Raw genomic sequence first — 24332 nt, 5'->3', positions numbered from 1 at the left:
AAACTCCTACAGGAAAACAGAAGAGTAAATTTCCATGATCATGGAGTAGGCAATTACTTTTTACATTTGAAATCAGAAGCATAAGCAACAACAATAAAGAACAATAGATACGTTAAACTTTATCAAAATTAAAAACCTTTGTCCTTCAAAGGATACCATCAAGAAAATGAAAAATCAGGACGTGGGGTGGAGCAAGGTGGAGTAGGAGTCTCCACTGATCATCCCTCACACAAGGAGATTAATTTAACAACTATGTACACAGAATAAAACACCTTCATAAGAACCAAAACTCAGGTGAGCATTCACAGTACACAGTACCTGGTTTTAACTTCATATCAATGCAAGAGGCACTGAAAAGGCAGGAAAAACAGCCTTGAATTGTTGATGCCGCCTCTCTCCCATCCCCCAGCAGTGAGAGCATGGTGGAGAATGCTACTGTGTGCTGGCAAGAGGGAAATCACAGCAACTGTGACACATTTAATAATGTCTCAGGGCATTTAACAATCAAACTCCCAAAGGTCAAGGATAGCATAAAGATCATCCTAAAAGCAGCAAGGGAAAAGAAGCAAATGACGTACAATGGAGCTCCAATAAAGCATAGAGAACCCAGAAACAAATCCATGCACCTAAAGTGAACTCATTTTTGACAGAGGAGAACCAAGATCATGCACTGGGGAAAAGACCATCTCTTCAATAAATGATGCTGGGAAAACTGGATATCCATATGCAGAAGAATAAAACTAGAGCCCCTATCTCTCACCATATACAAAAATCAAATCAAAATGGATTTAAGACTTAAGTCTAAGACCTCAAACTATAAAACCACTATAAGGAAACATTGGAGAAACTCTTCAGGACGTTGATTTGGGCGAAATTTTATTGAGATACCCCAAAAGTAGAGGCCACCAAAGCAAAAATGGACAAATGGGATCACCTCAAGTTAAAAAGCTCTGCACAGCAAAAGAAACAATTAATGAAGTGAAGCGACAACCCACAGAATGGGAGAAAATACTTACAAACTACCCATCTGACAAGAGATTAACAACCAGAATATATAAGGAGCTGAAACAACTCCATAGGAAAAAATCTAATAATCCAATTAAAAAATGGGCAAAATATTTGAATAGATATTTCTCAAAAGAAGACATACAAATGGCAAACAGGCATATGAAGTAGTGCTCAACATCACTGATCATCAGAAAAGTGAAACTCAAAACTACAATGAGTTATCATCTCACCCCACTTAAAATGGCTTGTAACCAAAAGACAGGCAATTGAAAACACTGGTGAAGATGTGGAGGAAAGGAAACCCTCGCACACTGTTGGTGGGAATGTAAATTAGTACAATCACTGTGGAGAACAGTTTGAATGTTCCTCAAAAAACTAAATATAGAGTTACTATATGATCCAGCAATCCCACTGCTGGGTATATAACCAAAAGAAAGGAAATCAGTAAATCAAAGAGATATCTGCATTCCCGTTTGTTGCAGCAAGAACTTGGAAGCCAAAATTTGGAAGCCAAAACTTGGAAGCAACCTAAGTGTCCATCAACAGATGAATGGATAAAGAAAATGTGGTACTTATACACAATAGAGTACTGTTTAGCCATTTAAAAACAGGAGATCCTGTCATTTGCAGCAACATGGATGGAACTGGAGGTCATTATGCTAAGTAAAATAACTCAAGCACAGAAAGACAAATATTGCCTGTTCTTTCACTTATTTGTGGGATCTAGAAACCAAAGGAATAGAATTCATGGAGATAGAGAGTAGAACGATGGTTACCAGAGGCTAGGAAGGATAGCGGGAGGGTTGTGGGGAAGTGGGGATGTTTAACAGGTACAAAAAAAAATACAAAGAATGAATAAGAAATGGTGTTTGATAGCCCAATAGGGTACTATAGTCAGTAATAGTTTAGTTGTGAGTGTTTTAAAAAGACAATGGAAAATCAACTCACAGAATGGGAGAATATATTTGCAAATTATATATCAGATAAAGGACTCATATCTAGAATATATAAATAATTATTACAATGTAATTTAAAAATTTGTCTAATGATTTTAGTAGACATCTCCCCAAAGAAGATATATAAATGGCCAATAAATACATGAAAAGATGCTCAACACCATTAGAAATCTGAAAAATGCAAATCAAACCACAATGAGATACCACTTCACACCCACTTGATGACTACTGCCAAAATGATAGCTAATAAAAATCATTGGCAAAGATGGAGAAACTGGAATCCTCATACACTGCTGATAGGGAATCAAAATGGCACAGCAGTTTTGAAACACAGTCTAGCAGTTCCTTAAAATGTTGGACATAGAGGCCACTTATGATTCAGTAATTTCACTCTGAGAAAAATAAAAACACATCCACACAAACACTTTTACATGCATTTTCAAAGCAGCATTATTTTTACAATCAAAGAGTGGAAGAAACCTACATGTCTGTCAACTGATTAATGGATTAAAAAATGTATGAGAGCCATATAATCTAATATTATTCAGCAGTTAAAAATACAGATACATGGTACAACATGTATGACTCTTGGAACCATTCTAAGTGAAGCAAGCTAGTCACAAAAGACCAAATATTATATAATTCTATTTATATGGAATGGCCAGAATAAGCACATCTATGGAGATAGTAGTTTAGTTGTTTCCTGGGGCTGGGACAAGGGAGTAGGAGCAGGAATAAGAAATGACCATAAATGGGGACAGTGTTTCTCCTTGGGGTGATGAAAATGTTCTAAAATTAGATTGTGGTGATTAATGCACAATGCAGTGAATATAACAAAATGCACTGAACTCACTTTAAATGTGTGAATTATATGGTATGTTTTATCACAATAAAACTCTTTAAAAAGTCGGGGGAGGATCACTAAGTGTCACAGTGGAGGACAGGATGTAAGAAGCTGAGATGATAGACAAGGATATAAGCAAAGACAATGTTTACATAGTTCAGGAAAATTAAAAGCAGGGCTTGAACTAGCATAGTGGCAATGGGAATGATATAGTGGGAACAAATGCAGGATGATGTGGTGGTAACTATGCACACTGTCTCTCTACATCATCAACACCCACTTGATAGCCACTTTCACCCACTTGAGAGCTACTGTCTCTGATGGGTAGAAACCTCACTTTATTTAAAAACACCCAGAGCCAAACGTCTGTCCACCACCTCCTGAGTTGGCCTGCCTATGTGGAGAATCATTTAAATTATTTTTACTATTTGAGGCAAAATGTGCTTGTCTGCAACATCTACCCATTGTCTTTCATTGTGCCTTGTAAGAGTAAATATATTACTATGATAATGTTTGAAAACATTTGTTTAATAGATGATCCAGATCTGTTGGAGATTATAGACTGTATCAATATTTGTACAATAAAGGTCAGAGAGACAATTCTCAAGTTAGAATTTTTGAAAAATCGAAACTGTTCATCAGATAGGTAGATGAAGAGACCAAGCCCTCATGTGGTGTCAGACCAGCTTTCTCGTCACGAATATTAATACATTTGGGTTGCACATAGAAGGAAGGCATAGGAACCCCATTGCTATGTGGGGCTTTTACTGATGGCATCTTTCTGGAATCCTGAGGAGGTACTATCCACACTCCTGTCATTCAGTTTAATTGAAACGTGACCCTTTCAGACAACCTAACAATATATTTACATTACACAGAATTTTTCACTTAAGATTCCACTAAATATTTAACTAACACCACTAAAGAATAATACAACTGGCACTATAGCTGTATCAGAATGGGAAATCAATCAGTTTTCAATCTTCTTTAGCAACCCTCCCACTAACCAAGGCAGACAGAGACCTGGGTAAGGGGAGAAAAGGATGTTAGGCCTTGAGCCAGAGGTGAAATTAAATCTGCGTTGTATCTATTTTGAAATCTGCCTCACTTTCCAAGTGCTAACAAAGGGACAAACTGGGAGAGGCAGGTGCCTGATGTGTCTTCTATCTGGAAAATCGGGAGGTATCCCAAGAAGTCATGCTCATTGCTTCTGACACTTTCTTTAAAATGTTGCTCTTTTCACCCATACAATTTTCGTCAGTAATCCTCAAAGTAAGATAATACTTGGAATTTCAAATCAGCAGCACCCTGATGGCAAAGTCAGGTATTTAGAACCCAATTGAACTCTTATGCTCCAAAAAAGTAGAAATAAAAACAACAATAACAATAATAAAGTTATTTTACATTAAATTATCATGGTACAGTTACAAAGTACTTCACATATATTGTCTTAATTTACCCAGCGGAGAAAACTGTGTTGTTTAGCTATTCAATATATGTTTTGTTTGATTTTATTATGAAAATATATGAAGCAAAAAGTCTTTCTCCATAGAAAAATCAAGTAAAGCCCATAGAATAGTTATTAGCCTAGCATATATGAGAGTGCTCAGTGTAGGTTCTTTCTCCCTTCTGCCCCTCTAAAGCTACTTTGGCTAATAGGCAGTGAATGTTCCTAATACCTTTAGCAGTAGAGATTAGTTATCATTTCCCCCATTATGTACAAGAAGGATCCATTAAGTATCCCAAGTCCAGGGAAGGGAAAGGGATGCCAAGAAGTAGACAAGAGGTACAAGAGTGAGCTTATGAACTTGACCACGTCCCCCTTTCTCCAACAAAGACAATCATGCCAAGACAGTAGGCTGTGTTCTTCTGACCTACTAGTTTGCTCCTAGTTAGACTGTAGACTTAATCTTGCAGCATTGGTTTTTGTGGAAAACAGGATGATCTATTGGAATAAACTGAGTACCTGAGATACAATACAAAGCTGGTGAAGCTTGTGTCAGGACCTCTCCCTTGCTTGGACCCAGTGGGAGATAAAGAGATTATAGAAGAAAAGAAACTGAATTACCAAGTCTTCAATAATTTGTTGTGATCTATTTTTTCATTCTAACTATTTACTTTTAAACCTACTTTGTATTTGTAATTTTATTTTTTCTTAAAGATTCTCACTTCCTTCAGTAATATAGGCCACACAAGCTAGATCCACCCTTGAAGAGAACTTAATTCAAAAGAACCCCACAGCAAATGACTGCAACCTTCACAGCCAGGCCAGATTCAGGATTAAATGCTAAATTAGTGGTGGATTCACTGGTGATGCCAAATTGGTGATATCAAAAGACAGCAAACCAGGCTCAAATAAGCAAGTCGAATGCAGCATTTTTTTTTTTTTTTTTTTTTTTTTTTGAGATGGAGTCTAGCTCTGTTGCCCAGGGTGGAGTGCAGTGGCTCTATCTCGGCTCACTGCAAGCTCTGCCTCCCGGGTTCAAGCCATTCTCCTGCCTCAGCCTCCCGAGTAGCTGGGACTATAGGGGCCCACCACCTTGCTCGGATAATTTTTTGTATTTTTAGTGGAGACGGGGTTTCACCGTTAGCCAGGATGGTCTCGATCTCCTAACCTCAAGATCCGCCCGCTTCGGGCTCCCAAAGTGCTGGGATTACAGGTGTGGCAGCATTTTTATTATTCTGAAACTGATCTAATTTTGATGAATTTTTACCTTCCTCCTAGGTGGCAGAAAAAGTTCAACTTGTTAATTCTGTTTCTTATTTTTGATTCCACTTAAAATGCTCCCCTGTGAGAAAATTGTTGCCCTTTTCAGAATTCTTCCCTTCCCTGTTTCCGTTTCCAAAGATGATTGCTGGGTACAAGGGTGGGAGGATGTCTCTCAGTCTGGTGTCCAACGGGAGGTGTCCCTCTGACCTCATGGAGGGTGCCTGTGCCTTTTGCTGGGCTCCCATTAGGTCAGCATTAAGGGGGCTGCCTATGCTGACAACAACTGAGGACACACCCCTTTAAAGCTCAGCAAACACTGTCCTCCTGCTATTGACTTCTAGAATGCAGAGGAAGCTCCTGGATACCTTCTACACCACACAGGAGTTAAAGATTTTGGAGAGCTAACCTCAGGGCATTTTACTTTGGTGGAGCTACCACTGCGATCTCCTCCCAGAGCACAGTTGTCCCCCTCCCCCAGGAGGCAACAGGATGTGTCTTCTCTCTCCCCTAGGAAAATTCCATGTCTTCATTTCTCCCCACAGGAAAATTCCTCTGGAAAATAGCATGTCCTTCCGTTTTCTCTTCCTCTCTTGAACGGGCTTCCTCGAAGTCATCTCCTTCTTACTGGGTCACTAAGCCTCCCAGCTCAGTAGACATGGAAGAAAAGGTGTCCTTCCTGCATTATAGAAAAAGCACAGATATGCCAGATTTGTGCTTCAGGCCTGGTTCTTGATGTGTTAATTGAGGTTAACAGGTTTTAGATGATTCGTTTCATTTCTAAAAGAACCAGTTGTTCAAAACTATTGTCTTGTTTCCAGTGCCAAAGCTGTGGATATTCAAAGATGTTTATCAACTCTCCCCCTGCCGCTGCAGTCCTACCCTGCACTGCTAATCTTCCCTCAGCAAACAGATGCCCCTGGAACAATATAGGGATGAGCACAAAGAAATTCAGGAGAAGAAAGCACATTCACGTAATTCAAAATTGTTATCTCTATCATAAGATTAGTAAAAAGCCTTTGTTCAGATTTTTTATTGTGAGCAGTGTTGTATTTTTTGTTATTGTTTCAGGTGATAGGTTGATATTTTGATATCACTTAGAACCGAGTCGGTAAACTACATATTTATCTTTGATTAACTAAGATTCTGTTTTTAAAGAAAAGAGGACATCTTTGGCTAGTAACGATTAGGTAACAGTGAATGGCAGGTGCCATATGGATCCTTGGAGCACAGACGGACATCAACCAGCAAGTATTTCTCAGATTCTACCCTAAAATGTGACAGTATGTCAGGTGTGGGCTAATATATATAATAGCTTTCAAAAGGAACTGAACAACTAGCAGGTAAAGAGTAACTTATATTAAAATATCCCAATAATAGATGGACTGTGGCAAGAACCTCTGAACTAGTCTCTCTGCTTCTACTCTCCCTCTCTACAGTGTATTATCTACACTGCAATCAAAATCTTCCTTCCAAATGTAAGTAACTGTTCAATGGCTTCCCATGGGACTCGGAATAAAGGCTCACACTCTTTACAATGGCCTTGCAGGTTCCTCATCTCCTACCTCCAGCATCTTCACTGTCCCTCTGCTCCAACCACACTGCCTCCTTCTTATTCCTCCAGACCTCCCAACACAGCCCTGCCCCCAAGGCCCTTCCAATGACTCTGATCCTCTTCCCTGCGCTACCCAGTGTCTCACTCCATCAATTCCTCCACATCCTGCCAAATGTCACCTAACCAGAAAGGCTTTGTTGAACCACTCCAGATAAAATAAAGTCTCCTGCCCTTACCCATCACTCTCTCTTGCCCGGATTAATTCTTTCTAGCACTTACATTGTGATAATTTCTTTTCTGCCTCCTGCCTCTTTTCATTGGAAAATATATTACATGAGAGGGGGTTTGCTTTATTCATTGCTGAATGTTCAGCACCTAGAATAATACCTGGCACAAAATACGTTCTCAATTATTATACCCAGTTCCTCCCAGTTCTCTTGGAAATTTCTCCATTTTACCATTGAAAATTCCACATCCTTGTGATTCACTTTGTCCCAGTGAATTCCAAACAGTTGGCCATCCTATCCTTAATAGATAGTTGTTGAATGAAGGAAAGGAATGAAGAAAAAAGAATGAGGACAGGGAAGGAGGGAGGAAGCTAGGACAGAAAAGAAGGGAGAGAGAAAAAAAAGGATGTTAATATTTTCCTGTTCTATATGTGGAAAGCAAAAGAGTATTTTTGTAATCTTTTTTTAGCAAATGCCTGGATCAAATTCAATATGATTTTAAAGCCATGAGACCCTCTTATTCTTGGTTTTGATGTTGCACAGTATCATAATACATCTGATCGGAATTTCAATATCAGGTTTAATATACTATGCAAGCTGGTATAGGCTCTGAAATTATGCATATTCATGAGAGCAATCACACCCTTACTTTTGATATAACTGGCAAAGTAAGGTACCACAAGAGAACAATAATCAAAGAAAAAGGGAGGACTACCAGTTGTTATTTACTTATGACGTTTTACTGGAAAAACTCAAGCAACATGAAAGACTATTTCTAAATGACGTACTAAAACTAACAAAACAGTGTTATAAAGTGTCATATTTTCTTTCCTTTTATGCAATAAAACATTGAAAAGCTCCACCACTATGCAGCCACTTCACCAGATGCAATAATATCCAAATGTGAAAGTAGTTAATAATATTGTGGTTTTAATTCCCTTGGTATTTCAGAGATATCCTTTGAACAGCCTAAATCAAATCATACTGGTACTTATGAGAAATAGAGATCTCTTGTGAGTCCTTATATTGTGCTTCCCAAGAACCTACAGTGCATTGCAGTTATTTACCTTGAAAATTCTTCAGGCCATCCAGAGTGGGTTTGGACATTTGTAATCATTTTGTAGAATGTGATAAGGGAGGACCTGCCTTCCTAAATTCTCAAGCTTGGAATTTTCAAGTCAGTGTCAGGACCATAGGTGCTCTAATGCATATATATATTTGCCCTGAGCAAATAATTATTTATCTCTGTGCTTCAGTAGTTGCATCTGTATGTTAAAAATAAGATTATTGCTATGTTGATTTCTTATGACATGAGAGAAGAGGCTTTAAAAATTAAAGAAAAGAAGAAAACTCTTTAAACTTAAGATGGGAATCATATCTTATTCTTTCATATTCCCAGTGCCTAGCAGAATGCCCAGTTAACTCACCGGGGGCATTAGCCAGTTCCTTGTCTACTACATCATTCCATCTTGTATCATTCCACGCTTTGAAGCAGGTACTATTACACCCTATTTGTAAGGCTTAGAGAGGTCTAGTGGCTTGCCGAAGAACAGACCACAAGTACACAGCAGAGGCATGATTAGAACCCTACCCTTCTAACTGCAGTCTGGTGCTCTTTCCTGGACACCTGCACATCTCTTCCAGTAATTGAACTGACCCGCATGTTAAGCATTTCACATTGCTCTAACACACCAAAGCCTATCTACAGAAATGTTCAGAAAGATTTGTTCCCAAGCCCGCTTCCATGTCATGTATGCACTTTGTTCCTGGCACTCTTTGCAGACCATCTCTCTCCCAGCATGAAAGTTGTCTATAAACCCTGTGTAGTCGAATTGTAATTTGGAATCTCTACGGGAGCCCGACTACATTAAACCAATGCATGGATTAACACCTACTTCAACACACACAACCATTCTCCACGTACATGAGCAGTTTTTACCCAACCAAACAATAACAGACAGGTTCTACTCATAGAGAGGAGGCACTGAAATGAAAGGCACAGTAGAAACACAGACACGCAGTACAGTGCTTCGTGTCCAGGTGCATTAATGAGCTGTGGCCTCAAATCCCAGGTTTGCCAAGAGTGTTTCTGCTCATGTATCAAAGCAAAGTCATTCTGGGTGTAAGTGGAAATGCTAGTTGCATTCATGTCGGCACTAGACATTTCCTGGAACCCATTAAACAAGATTCATTTTCCAAATGGATTTTGTTAATTTAATTTTTTTTTTTCCTTTTGTAGTTAGAAACCTAGGGGAAAATTGAGAAGAATAAATGTGGTTAAACTGCCCCAGGGGATGGCTTGTCTGTAGAAGCATCCCAGGCATACCGAATGGCGTACAAAACAGACCTTAATGAGTACTGCTTGTCAAAGGATCTGATATGCATTTTGCAGAATAAACATAACTCCTTTTTCAGCAGTTGATCCACTATTCTCTAGGGAAATGAATGAAGGGCCATATACTGCTGTCTTTGCTGCCCAAACATACACTTGTTTGAAGGGAAAGCAACAAAAACAAAACAATACAAAAAACCCTGCTGGTTTCTCTATTTTCTAATTATGTTTTCTTTCCAAGACATATTTTGTTGTATTGGTACAAAATACGTTCAGTAAATTCAAGGAGGAGAGAACATTCCAGTCTGAAATGGATTTCAGCTTGGCAGAAATGAATTAATAGAGGCATGGCAGGTCACTTATTTAACTAAGTACAGGGGCTGCCATATTAACCTCGTGTGAGCTGAGAGAACTAAAGAAAATTCTTTGTTTGTACTACTGCAAAATCGGCCAAGGCAAATCAAAACAAGACGCCTAGGCAAATCAAAGTGACACGTTCAAAATAAAATCGTGTTAATACTGGTTGCAGATGAAACTTTATTAGCAAGTCAACTTTAGTAGAAGTGCTGTCTGAATGTAAAAATCTGATTGCTTGAAAATAACACACTCCCAGTAATTAACTCTCCTAATAGGACTACAATTAAGATCTCGTAGGACAGCATTTAGGGAATTTCTTCCTGCTGATTCTCACCATATATATTTCTTATGGCTGCAGGTTAGTTTATACCTCCAAATATCATATTTCTCACTAGAAATAGCACTGAGTAATTGGGTGCTGCAGGGCTTACTATTCAATACTGAGTCATTTTGATTAGACCCATATTTTATCACTTGTGCCATTAGCATCAGACATTTTTTTAAGCCATGAAACTCCTATGTTCTTGGATTTGATGTTCATAAAATTAAGGAAATCAGTTTCTACCATCTATTTTTCTCTTCAAAAATCAAATTACATGACATCTCATCCATGTCAAGGCCGTCTAAATCTCTGATCATTTTCCATCTGAGGCTAGGTGTGAAGCTAATCCATTTTCTGTAATGAAGCAGCAAAGCTAAAGAAGGGCTGAGCTATACTCTGAACTATGGAAATAATGGATCTAATTTAGATAGTTAATCCAGCCATTTCTGAATAGTGTGCACTCATGTTTGTTGAGCTAATAATGACCATCTTAAATCAAGAAGACATTTAAACCTTTATGGAATATCTTTATAAAATATCAACCTTTATGGAATGTTGTTAAAAATGTATGTATGGTAATGGGCAATTCTTCACCAGTGCTTTGGATATTCTGCCCTCAGACCAAAGATGCTTATTTTTCTTCCTTCCCTCTCTTCTTCCTTTTCTCTCTCCCTCTCCTCTTTCCTTTCTTTCTCTTAGATCTTCAGTAATTTCTCTGTACTCCATGCAGCATGTGCAGTTGCTTAATTCAATCGATCTTTTCTTTTTAAAAATTTTTCCAATCTCATACCTTCCTCTATTTACTATGATAAAACTGTTCTATACTTCATAGGAAACTACTTAAAAGAAGTATGTACCTTCAATGTCTTTCTCCCTAAATTTTCACTTACTTCTAACTCAAACAGTTGATTCTTTATACTACCACATGAATAAACTTGTCAATGACATCTTATGTTGCTAAGGCTTATGGGTGCTTTTTTTGCGTTTGTTTTTACTCATTTTTCTAGAGCATTTGACATATCTCCTTGTCAAAGTGTTCTCTTCTCTTGCCTTGGGAGACACCACTCTGGTTGTTCTTTCTTCATTTCCTTTCTTGGATCTCCTTTTTCACCCAGAAATATCGTTCTCTCCAAGGACTTTTTTCTTGGTACTCTCCTTTAATCGCTCAATGATTTCATACAGGCCCATGTCCTTAGGTGCCTCTTCTCTGTTCATATTCCCAGCCTGCTGAGACTCAAATATCAGTGCTCTTCTAGATGTCTCTACTTCAGTACCCTTTTAGACAACTAAAACCTCAAACTGTCCAAAATTAGCCCCTCCTTTCCTCTCTCAAAATTGCTCTTTGACTTATTTTCCTAATGTTGGTAATGGATGAGGCTTCTATCCAGGCCTAAAGCTAGAATCTCAGTTATCCAGGTATCTTTTGCATTTAATTTTACACCAGATATTATCTATTCTATCTCCTATCTGTGTGTGTCTTCCCATTCATAATGCCTTTTAATTGTCATTTCTTCAGTGAATTACAAAGATTATCTTCTGAAATATTATCCCTGCTTCTCGTATGGCTTCCTACAATATTCAGTTCCAATGTCATGCTCTTGATTAAAATCTCTCAGTGGTCCCTCACTGTTTCTAGACCTTAGCTGGAACTCTTGGACCAAAAAATGTGAGCTACCTCTGTATCCACCTACTTTTTTTAAAAAGGCAACTTCCACACTTTTAAGAGACAGTAATCCTTGTGCCAGTTGAAATATTTTCACAGCCATGAGTTTATCACAGACTGTAGGAAACAGATCCTCTTTCTTCTAGAAAGCATGTTTTGTTAGGGAACTGTGTTGAATTCTTCACCTCAGTTAACCTTTATTTTAAACCTTCTGCGCACCAGAAGTATTTACTATCTTATATTATAAATGCAAATACTTTTTCCTGGATCAAATAATTGAAGAATAACTAGGATTATGAGTGGGAAAGAAAGGTTCCCTATGCCTGAGTGAGTCGAGTTGCTGTTCTTTGCTTATCATATATAAAGAGTGATTGAATTTATTATCATCTTGGTATGTACATGTTAACTCAAAATTATTGTGGTACTCACTGTACTTTGTACTATTGGGTTCCAATGGTTTGTAAGGTAGTGATTTATGCACACAAATCCTTAATTCTTAATTAAGAAAATTTAGAAATTTTAAAATTTAATACCCTATTAAGAAAAAAGGGTGAATTTTCCTGTGCTCTCTTATAGCAATCATCTTATCAAATAATTATTGCCCTTTTGAGAAAAATACATCATGATAGCATCACTTTGTATCTTCTAGCTTTCTCTGATGTTAGGCATTTTTTCTTAAACAAGTTAAATATTCCTCATGGAAAAATAATTAGCCAATTCCTTAAATTTGACAAAAACGTCATTCAGAATTGTTGCTATCATTCCTTTTTTTTCCTCTTTTTTTTGATATTTTATGTCCAGGCAAATGGGGGAATGATTGGCTTTATATTCTTTACATGAACTGTCTTTTTTCCTGCCTATCCTAGTAATGTCACAGCATCTAATTTATTTTCTTAACCACATAACATATCCTTTCCTCTTTTCTAATAAGAGAATATAGTTAACTTAGGCAAATGAAGCAGTGCCTGACACATATTAAGTGCTATTAAATGCTCAATAAATGTTGCATGACTGAATAAACTCAAGGCCAGGTAAACATAAGAATAGAGAAAAAATAAGAGTGAAGCGTGATTGGTAGTTTTTTGTTTGTTTCATATCTATAACCTCTTGGTAGCTTCCCCAAGAATAGTTAATTGTCCATGTGACCAGGACTTTATATCCTTATGTCACCTACTTCTGCTTCCTTCCCCCACCAGTTTCTGGGAAGAATTTTGCCAGATCACCAGATGCACACAGTTAGCTACTAAAGAATCTCTTGTCTGTCTCTTTAGCTTCTCCATAAATACACACATTTCTTCATTTGTTTTTAAGGCAATGCTGTATGTGTAATCATGTGTGAATCTTTATTGAACACTTATGGAATAAGACACCTGTTCTTACAAATTAGCTGAGTTCTCAAGAAGGCCCAAATTAGTGAATTAGTTGATGAAGGAAATTTGTTGCGGAGACAGCAGGCAGCTAAGAAATTTTTCAGCTTGTCAAAAGTATTGTTAGTCTCACAGTTTGTCAAGGAGACAAGAAGATACCATTCTGAAGAATTTTAGGTAGCGTCTTAATACCTTAAACTCACTAAGGACGAAAATGAAATTGCTTGTCTTATCAGTTAAAGAGAAGCTTTGCTGATGTCAGACCATAGCCCAGAAAGTTAACTAAAAGTTTTGTAGAAGTAGATAATCTTTTCCTGGTGATCGATGTGGTGAGATTAGAAGTGAGTTGCCAGGGGAGTCGTGGGGAAATAGGCTTAATCATTTTAGTTGTATTTGTGCTGAAGGCAGTGCTGAACAGACCTCAGAAGTCACTTAGCCATGTCTTTTCCAGGGGGCATACAAGGCGCCTGCTGATTTCTACAGACACTTTTTAAGCGATTACCAGTGCTGGCAAGTGGAACTACCTTTCGGGTCCTCTTACAAGCATCCAGTCACTTGCTGAAATGTCATAGCGATATAAACCTGCTGACAGGCCAGGATCATTGCATCTCCTGCCTCCTCCTTCCACATAACAAATCTCATTGTTGATTGGCATATGGCAGCAAGCATCCCAATACCCAGAGTGGTGTTCTTATTTCTGAGGGAGCAGGGTCTGTGTGTGAATTGCACAGTAGGGAGCAATCCCCTGCCCTGATACAGGGAACCTGAGTGCTTAGTTCCTTCTCTGCTCAGAACTTAGTGTGACTATGTGGCCTAGCTCACATTTTTTGTGTTACACCTACACAGGAAAAAGGAAAAATGTCCTTTTGATTCCATGCTTATAGAGATGTTGGTCCAATTTGAATGAACATGTAGCCAAGGTAGTATCTTCCCCCTTTCCTCTCCTTTTTTTGGTCTCATAGGTGTAATAACATTTCATTTTAAAAATAAATATGAAAAATGGAAAAGCATAAATAAAAAATAAACACATTTGTGAGTTTTTTATGCAGATATAAATACTGTTAATATTTTAATTTTTATCCTCTGGCCTTGTACTTCCAGGAAGTAGTGAATGGTCTGGTTCTTTGAGTCCTTGGAGCCAGTGTGGGTAGGAGTGGGGTTGGTAGGGACAGTAGAGAAGGATGCAAGGAAAATATTTGCTCTGGATAGATAATTTTGTCTTTTTCATCCAATCTTATGGATAAGAAAATATTCAAAATTCAATAAATATTCATTGAACACCTACTATGTGCTAAAGACTGTTTAGATACTAGAAATACTGCAATGAATAATGCAAAATGCCTTTGTGAAAGTTATAATCGATGGAAAATGGAAGAGAGAGAGTAGAAATACCCAGTACGAAACTTGGCATTTCAATACAAAGTAGCCAGATTATTTAAATAAACACTTTAAGGACCTGGTATATGGCACAGTTTTGAGTGATGATGTGTTAAATTCAAAATCAGGAATTTTTATCTAAACTGTGTATCTAAAATAATGGCTTATATAAAATGAGACAGTCTTATAAGCCTTATTTCTAGATATTTTATAGCCTTTTGACAATTATTTAAGTCTGCACGTAGAATTTATCACCACTTAAGTAGAATCTATTAGGACCATAGAATCTCAGAGATGAATTTAAACGGTCTACCTTCTCTATTTCTATTATCTATACTACACTCCTGCTCCCATGGCTGAATCCTCTCCCTGATACATTAAGCAGTAATTATCAACCTCTTTTTGAAATCTTCAGGCACAAAAAGCTCTCTACTTCCTGAAGCAGCCCATTCTACCAACCACTAGCTCCAATTTTCAAAATGATCTTCCTTATATTAATCTGAAATTCAAGGGCCCATAGTTTCTTCTGCTGAAAGTGTGTGCAAATCTCTGGGAACTATCTCAGGCAGTGGAGTTGAAGCCTGGGGATATTTCTTTTCCAAGTTTCAAAGTTCAAACTGCCAGAAAGAGCCCTGAAAGGGTCTCAGGTGTTAAAGGCTTCCATAAAACTGATGAAGAAAATAATAGTTTGTATCAAAGAGCACCAGTAGCATATGGAAAAACGGGTTGTTAGGGGATGTGGCTTTGATCTGCCACTCATTTGTCAGCAGAGTTGATTAACTCACTTGGCTATTTGAGAAGGTGGCCCTCCCTCCATGTGTAGTCTTCCTCAAGCCCCATGCTAAGGCAAAGAAGTTGACCTAAGCTCTGTCTTCCCTAGGTCAAAGGTACCTGAATAGTTGAGTTATTTTAGTAGAAACTCTGAATATGGAATTGCAGTTTGAAGCAGCCAAAATATTCATTTTTATAGCTGAGAAGAGACTCTAACATGCAGAACATGTTGTCTTGGAGAAGCCAGTGATGAAATGTGTTGGTTTGAGCCATAGCAACAGTTCACCTTTATATGCAGAGGAAATGGAAATCCATTTTAATCATCAATGAAAAGATAATCATTCTTAAGTTCCTTTCCAACATCTATCACAAACATACTAAGTTTCTTTCTAAAAATAAAACAACTGAGTTTTCCCTCGATCTTGTGATTTCCAATGGAATCTGAAAGCTGGTGTCCTATCCTCTTATGCCCTTAGTGGCCAATCAAAAGAAAACAGATTTTATTCATTAATTACATCATTGATTTATTCACCAAACATGCATTGAGCACTCACACTGTATCAGACACAATCATTAGTACTAAATGTAAGAAATCCTGAGATCCTCAAATAAAATAGTAGAGTGTGGGTGGATTGGAGTAGACTGCTTTAGAAGATATTGAGGAAGGTGATTTGATGGTAACTAAATATGAGAGTAGTGAATGCATCAAGACTAACTCTCAAGTTTCTTATATGAGGAGTTGGGGAGATGGTGGTAAGTCCACAAACTTGGGTAAGGCCCCCAATTTTACAGGAGCAACATACTGAAGGGAATCCATAGGGAAAAGGTGAAATGGTGTATTTACCAATGATGGTATTTGGGCATCAGGGTCTGGAAGCTTTTCTTCAGATATGGAAGCCCAGACTTGGTGGTGTAGTGTAGTTTATGGTAGAGAACTAGCATCTTTTCTATGAAGAACCATATTTTCTTTTTTTTAAAAATAAGAGCTCCTGGTTAAAAGCTGTGTGTCAGATCCCATATGGGGGCTCTAAGATCTAATTTTACTTAAGGGCCCCAAGGCACAGAGGCTAGCCAAGATTCTGAGAAGATATCAAATAAAAATCTTGGAACCAATAGAAAGCAATTTTCATAATTAGGAGGAACACGGCACCCCATATATCATCATTAGTCTGAGACAAGGAACAGAAGGTTGGGGAGGGAAAGGATGGTTTCTCTAAACAGGGAACAGGTGGCCAGTGCAGTCAGGGCCAGCTAGGGAAACCTTAGGCAACTCTGCTCGAAAATTTCTCTGCTCCTCCCCTAGAGACTCTCAGATACAGAGGAAAACAGGATGATTAGCTATTGGCAATTAGTTATTAGTTATTGGCAATGGGTGTTTGCCTCCATGATAGTGTTTTTATTCTTAACAGAGACACAGAGAAAGGCCAAAGGATAGAATTTAATGGCACCCATAGACACTGTGGAAAATGAAGTGTTTTTGTATGTCCTGATAAACTGAAGTTTTGATGTTACAAAATGTCCAAAATGCAATTTGGCTTTCATTTGAATTGCTTCCTGCAAAGTTAATTGTTTGCTCCCAATCCATAATTGATGATAGCTTTTCCCCTATTGCAGTTAGACCAAGGAATCTTGGCAGTCTAGTGCTATAGAAGCCAGACACATGCAGGTAATAACACCCCAAGAAGAGCTGAAATATTAGCCCTCTGAGACACAGGCTGTGCAAATTTCTCTTGCTTACAAAAGAGACATCAGTTACACCTTAGAGCCTGTCTTGTAGACTTAGTTTCATAAAAGTTGTATAATAATTTTGGAAAGTACAGATGACATGTCAGAAAAAATGCCAGAGGAAAAGCTCTGGGGAGCCTGATTAATCATTTTCACAGTAGGTATAAGGAATGAGGGGGTTCTCATAGCTAAAGTAGTGATTTGCATGTCTAACTAATTTTCTTCTGCCATTTCTTCTCCATTCCCATGATATCCAGTACAGAGTGACCATGCAGTGTTGATTGATTGAACAGCAACCACCACATACATGTCCTGCCCCACCACAAAAGGAAGGAAGGAATAAAAGAAAGAAAGAAAGAAACAAACAAACAAACAAAACTAAGCAAGACAAAACAAATACCCATGTCAGTGGTTCAAAGATTAAGATTGTGGCTTTATGTAAAGTTCTTTCCCTTTGTAGACTTGCTGCATAATTATTCAAGTATGATGGTTACAGTTTTTAAAAAGGAAGGAAAATTGTGGTATGTTGGTATGTAAATATTTTTAAATGTTGTCTCTCTGTTTTGATCAGTTTTTGTTTTATTCAATTTGTCTTTATTAAATCTTATCAAAGCAAAACTTGTTCTTCCTGTTTCTCTGTTTTGATTACAGGACTACTGAATGGAGAGCTTTCTGATTTCTCCAAGGGAATTGTTTTGTAGAAAAGGCCATGCTAGATTTCCCTTGCCACTGCCTCTTTCTGCTGGGAAGGTAACCTTTACCAAGAGCTATAGCCTCTTAATCTTTTAGTGGAAATTGCTCTTGTGAAAACGAGCCCTGATAGTATCTTGGCTCACTAATTCATGCCATGTGGCTCAAAATTAAAGCATTAAAATTTCATAGATATAATGCCATTTATAAATCATGTCATAAAAACATTCATTTTCTTATAGACCTTGAAAATTGGGCATGTATTCTTCCTCCAGCTGTTGCTTAAAGTTCATTACAGCACACCAGTATTTGTCAAAAACAAAGCTCTGGTAAAGTGGGGAGATATTTAGCAGCAACACCCTCAGAGCATCAAGGCACTGTCCTCCCAGCATTGTGCACATGTTGCTCCCGTTAGTGGTCATGGAAACTGCAAGCCCACCTCCGTGTAATCAGAGATTCCCGGCAGAATTGTATTAATGGAGCAAGTGGTTCTGGGAGGGTAGCTTTATCATTCTTTATGTCCTTATTCTGTTCACTTGCAGAAAGAGACTATTTACCATTTTGCCTAAATTTATCTCCTATAAAATTTCAATATGTTTAGTGGATGAAGACAACAGACTAATTAAGTAGACGGTCAACATTTGCCACATTTCAAAAAATGACAATGACAGATGATTCTTTTTGCCATTTATCCTTAGGCAGCAGATGGGGACTTGATAATTGTTTAAGCAACAGAAATAACTTGCCCTAATTTACTATCTAGTTTTTTGTTTGTCTTTGATTATGCCTGAATAGAAACCTTTTGTCCATTTGAAGTGGTGGAAATTAGAATATCCATTTTGAGGTGTTTCTGGGCTGTACATGCCACATATTTGGCCTGCAGATGCTAATGGATGTCTAATCACATTTGCCAACCATAAAATCCCTATTGGGAAAACACCTTCATCTGCAATAATCTGCCACTTTCTTGAAACATGCTAATTTTCTTAAATAATGTAGAGACCTATAAGGACTTCTATTTTATGTAAACAACTAGATGTAGTAAACAGTCAGTTGCAGGAGGTCATTATATCATAATCTGGACTTTGTTACTTTTCAGAAGTTTGGAGTTTTTGTTTGTTTGCTTGTGCTGTCTTGTTTTAATTTCATCGGGCTAGCATTTCATAGTAGAGTATTAAGATGGATTCTTTGACCTTTGATATGAAAAGTAGCTGAACCATCTTTTTGTTGCTTGATTTGTTGGATTGGAGAACATTTCATCTATTCAGTATTAAAGATTAGCCCCAGGAAACTGGGAGCTGCTCTAAAGTATGGAATTTCTAAGCCGAGTGCATTTTCTTCAGGCTAAAATCAACCTAGACGCAGATATTTGATAGTGTAGAATTCCCTTAATCTTTGAGGCACAGCATCTGTATGTTCATTCACATGGACTCGTTTTACATACACTACCTACGCATGCCACCAGGATCATTTGTCCAGTATGTAATCTGATATGTGTTTTTGTGCTAATTGAAATATTGGTTTATTTGTTGTCAGCCTGAGATGCCTTCTCCAACAAGGCTAAAAACAATTTCAAGCAGAATATAAATAAGACGCATCTGAGGATATACCTATGCATACACAAATTTGTGTGTGTGAACATACATATATTCTACACAAATGCACTGAGGGAGAGAGCAAGAGTGAGTTTCTATTTTCATTCTATCGTGCTTACATATATTCATATGCTTTCACGTTGGGTATAGCTTTGGATCTGAGAAAACCAGACTATTATATGTCTGGTAACTTCACTGGAAAATCTGAAAGAATCTAAATTAGCCAGTCCTGCTGATCTTTTGGATACATGAATTCATATGTCCACTAATTTGTTTTCTTTTTGCTTTTTATTGTGGAGAGGGGAGAAATCCAAACATACACAAATATAAACAGAATAATGTAAAAGAAACCTCTACACATCGATCACCAGCTCCAGAAAATACCAACTCATTGGTCTCTGCAGCCCCATCTTCATCATCAGTCACATCTTCCCAACCCTTCTCCCACTTGTTTTTTTCCTGAGGCAAATCCAATAGCATATTATTTCATTTCAAAATATTTTATTATGTACTTTTCTAAGACAAAAACATAGTTTTTATATGTGAGTAGAATACCAATCCCACACTAAAAAAATTCACCATAAGTCTAAGTCTTAATGTCATTAGATCTCTAGTCAATGCAATTATCTAATGCATCATACATTTTTTAAGAAATCATAATTCAAATAAAATACATACATTGCTTGTCCATAGATTGATTTATCTTGAGACTTTTTAAAACACATGGGTACTCCTCTCCTTTTCTTTCTTTCTTCTTGCAGTTCATTTGTCAAACTGCAAGGAAAAAAATGATTATTTATCCTGTAGCTTCTCACAGTCTAGTTTTTGCTGATTGCATCCCCACGATATAGCTTAATATGTTCTTTGGTCTCTTATTTACCGTACTTAGTAGTTAGATCTAGAAGTTTTATTATATTAGATTTTTGTGGGGTTTTCTTTTGATAAGACATTTACATATGTGGTCTTTTCTACTTAATAAAAAGCACACTATATGCTTTATCTCTTTTTGAAGTGCTAGCCATTAATGTTCAATGCCTAAATCCATTAGTTTATTAGAGATTACAAAATAGTGGTATTCTTATTTTCTCATACCTTCATCATTTATTAGATGTGATATTTTTATAATAAAACTTTCCTCCTTTTTATTCTTTGGTGACCAGTAGTACAACTAGTGTAGCCAAGGGAGGATAAACTCTTGATTCTTTTATTTACAGTTTTCAAAATTATCATTAGTTCCCTACAGTATCCCTCGGTACTCAATAATTTTTTAATATCATGAAGAACACATGGATTTAAAATTTATTGAAGTATTTCAATCTATTGCATTTACATCATCCCTGTTGATGCTCAAATTGTCCCATCTTTGGCCTGTAAGAGGCTCTTACAGGTTGTTCTACATTCTTTTGACAGATTCATGTCCACTCTTCACTCTGTAGGGGATATTGAATCCCACGGATTATGGAAATTGCTGCTACCCTCTCCCTTTCACTAGGCCTATGCTTTCTGTTTCTTGCTCTTTCCAGGTGTTCTGTCACATGACTTTAACTTGGAGATAGCTCCTGAAGGAGCCAGTGTTTATATGTAAATTATTGAGAAACACAAAAGTGCCAGAACACATCAGTTTTCAACAACCTGTTTTATTCTTCTCACATTTTTATGTTATCTTAGGGAACCAGATTCACCTGGTGTTTGGAATTCTAACTTTTTGGTAGCCCCTTAGCCCCAGGTAGCAAATTGCTGTACTCTTTTTGTGTCTTCATCACTGCGTGGCTTGTGGTAGTCACTTGAATACTTGTTGGATGTATCAGTGACTGAAAGAACAAATAAGCTCATGGTCTCTTTTTACTTTAAGGCATAAATCTGTTTTAGATATGGTGCCATGAAACAGAACAATCTTAGCTGATAAGAGAGAGTTGACATTGCATGTGCAGGGTGAGAGTACATTTCTGAGTCATTTGGGAGAGGGGCTTCAATAGGAAACTGTCCCTTGAATGGAAAAGCCTTCCCTGTACAGACTTTCAGACACTAATTTTGACAAGCACCAAAGCAAGACACATGCTTTGGAGTGTTATGGGATTTTATGCCAAGAGGTTGAAATAATTTAATGGATCTGGAGGGGGTGGAGGTAGCATAGAATTATGGTTGCTTTATCAATTTTTTTCTGATCTGTTTAGGTGATTTATCTATTCTGATTTCCCTGAATTGTTTAGTGCTGAGATTTCATGGAAATAGGTGTTCTAAAAACCACTAAATATTGTTTTTTAATTACCTCCCGGCCTCAAAGGAACAAGTAATACTCATCTTCTTTTTATTGGCACTAAAATTCTCTATAACCACCACCTCCCATAAATATCACTCTTTTTAGAGCCTTGTTTTTTACTAAGGAATGTTGATTTTCTAGATACATCACTGCAGGATGGAGTCAGGCAAAGAATAATTATTGTCATTCAAGTCAATGTTTCATAATCTATCTGGGGGCTAAGAGCCACCCCAATTGGGAAGAGTGCATGTGTTATAATAAAATTATCTATTCACCAGACAAGGAAAGCAATAATTTTGTAACATGTCATGTGTCTGTGTTCACATATATACACAGCTAGGGAGCAATGGTAAACAGTTTCCTAAGCACTCACTAAATTCATGCTTATCAAGTGTCTTATTCCTTAAACCAATAGTCTACATAGACATTTTTACTGTACTCACTCCAAAGTAAATAATTTTTGAGCATTTAGCCTCAACAAATTAGGTTGAACCATATGAAATTGACAATTTGTGGGTCAAAAATACTTGAACATTGGCAATTTCATATTTTTCAACCTTCTAATTTTATTTATTAGTTACAAATATGTACTATCATCATTAATTAATATAACAAGCACAATAACTCTTTGGGTAAGGGTCAATAATATATTGGGTGTAAATCTGCATCCAGTAGTCTCTTGGGTAATTTCTAAATCATTGAGTTAGTTCTGATGAGATCAAATCATCACAGTTTTTACTCTGATACTGTGGCTAGCTAGAAATTTGCCCTAGGAGATATATAAGCTCTGACAGTTTCTTCTTGTGTCTATGTGCTTGCCTTGTTACTATTTTTAGTCAGTCTATGTTTTCTTTGCAGAAATCTTTTTACGCCCCTTGTCCATTTTGAGAGGGCTAATTGGTAAGTCGAAACTAAATAATATAATACATACATAAACCAGTTTGACTAGACCATTTAATTCAGAATATGTTGCACAGTACTCAAAGAGAAGTTTTCACATGTTGACTCTGACGTGCAGATGAATGATGGTGCCGTAGACAATTAGGATATTAGATTTTAGTAGAACTTATTTCTAATTTTTCCAGTGACACAATGGATATAAATGAAAGTTCAAACCTAATTTGAGCTGTGCCTCCCACATGCAGTCTTTCCATGTGGCTTGGATTTATAACAACATGGTGGCTAGTTTCTGAGACAGAGCATCTGAAAAGCAAGCATTCCAAGAAATCAGGTGGACATCAGATAGACTTTCATGACCCAGCCTTGGAAATCACATAGTGTCACTTCCTCATCCTTAATTAATTAAAGCAATTACAATCCCATGTAGATTTAAGAGGAGGGTACATAGATATCTCTATAGAAGGAATGTCAAAGAGTTTGTAGCCACTGTTTATAAACCACCACACTACTCAATGCATAAATCCCTTAACAAATGGCCATCCATATTTACTACCTCTACTGATAAGGAGTTCATTATCACGGAATGTAAACTATTCCTTTTTTGAGACAGTATTAAGTATTAAAAATATTTTCTCAAGTGGAACAAAAATATGCTTTCTTATTACCCAGTTTTTTTCCCCCTTCTGCCCTCTGGAACACAGCAAGTCAGCTTTCCTTTTTGCTTGGAAGTAGTTTTCAAGTGAATTGTGTTTTCTTTTGCATGTTCACACTCCTAGTTGCTTTGACTCTTTCCTATTTCTCTCATCATGTGGTTATCTTCTAAGCAGACAACACCTTATTTCTATTTCTCTTAAAGTACTACTAAATTTGAACCCATGTACCATTTAATACTGCCCCTGTGGACTGGGTTGTTAAAATACTATTTGCGTATGTAATAGTTTCTCAAAATAGTTATCTATAGAACAATTCATTAGTGCAAACTGTTAATATATAATTTTTCAGATACTCAGAGTGCCAGCATACTCTGAGCCAATGAGAGCTGATATGGGAGACTATACCGGATGCTGTCAGGCAGCAAACATTTGTGCCCCATATGGCAAATGTTCTCAGCCAGTGAATACTCTACTGTGCCATACTCAGTTGAAAGTCTTCAGCAATGTTTGTTATGTACCCCTCAGGAGCCTTTCTTTCTGCCATATATTTTTGTGTTCTAGTGAACTGTTTGAAACCATAATGGCCAACAAAATGTATGCAAGTGATAGTGCTGGGACTGAGGCAAAGAAACCCAGGAAGAATATTCCACTGGGTATTGACATGCAGGGCTTCCAGCAGCTTGAGAAGTCTTTGATGAAAAGGTCAAAGTAACAGATGGTAAAGATCAGCAGGAAATTAGGGATTGGTATAAGTCCTTTTGACATTCTGAAGGGCATTATAAAACATCCCTGTAGGATTGCCCAACAGTTGTTTGAAAAATTCCTCGAAGAAACTAAGGTTGAAATATGTCATGACTTCTAGTGATTTAACAAAAATGAAAGAGTGCCTGCCACTGTATAATGATTTAACAAAAATGAAAGAGTGCCTGCCATTGTATAATGCCAGGAACTCATCTTTATAGGAACTATGTGCTTAGGACGCTGTGTGATGCAGATATACTAGGTACTCTTTGTTTTTCAGAA

General features: G+C 37.3%; 1 protein-coding gene across 7 annotated transcripts in view; it reads left to right on the top strand.

Moving 5' to 3' along the window:
* The window catches only part of ST6GALNAC3 (ST6 N-acetylgalactosaminide alpha-2,6-sialyltransferase 3), a 556201-nt gene that overhangs the window by 483841 nt on the left and 48028 nt on the right, over positions 1–24332 (top strand). The window contains exon 4 of one of the 7 annotated variants that reach the window (XM_063653979.1): positions 17863–17901. The exons of 4 other annotated variants lie outside the window; for them this stretch is intronic. In XM_063653979.1, the coding sequence (XP_063510049.1) occupies positions 17863–17887 (25 nt within the window). In that variant the 3' untranslated portion in view covers positions 17888–17901. Of the gene's footprint in view, positions 1–17468; positions 17830–17862; positions 17902–24332 lie in introns of those variants that run through there. 2 more of the 7 variants (XM_054452454.2, XM_054452464.2) reach the window with 2 other exon arrangements.

This window comes from Pongo pygmaeus, chromosome 1 (genome assembly GCF_028885625.2).
Source record: "Pongo pygmaeus isolate AG05252 chromosome 1, NHGRI_mPonPyg2-v2.0_pri, whole genome shotgun sequence".
NCBI classification, from domain to species: Eukaryota; Metazoa; Chordata; class Mammalia; order Primates; family Hominidae; genus Pongo; species Pongo pygmaeus.
The sequence above is the reverse complement of the archived record's forward strand: the minus strand, read 5'-3'. Positions and strand labels throughout refer to the sequence as shown.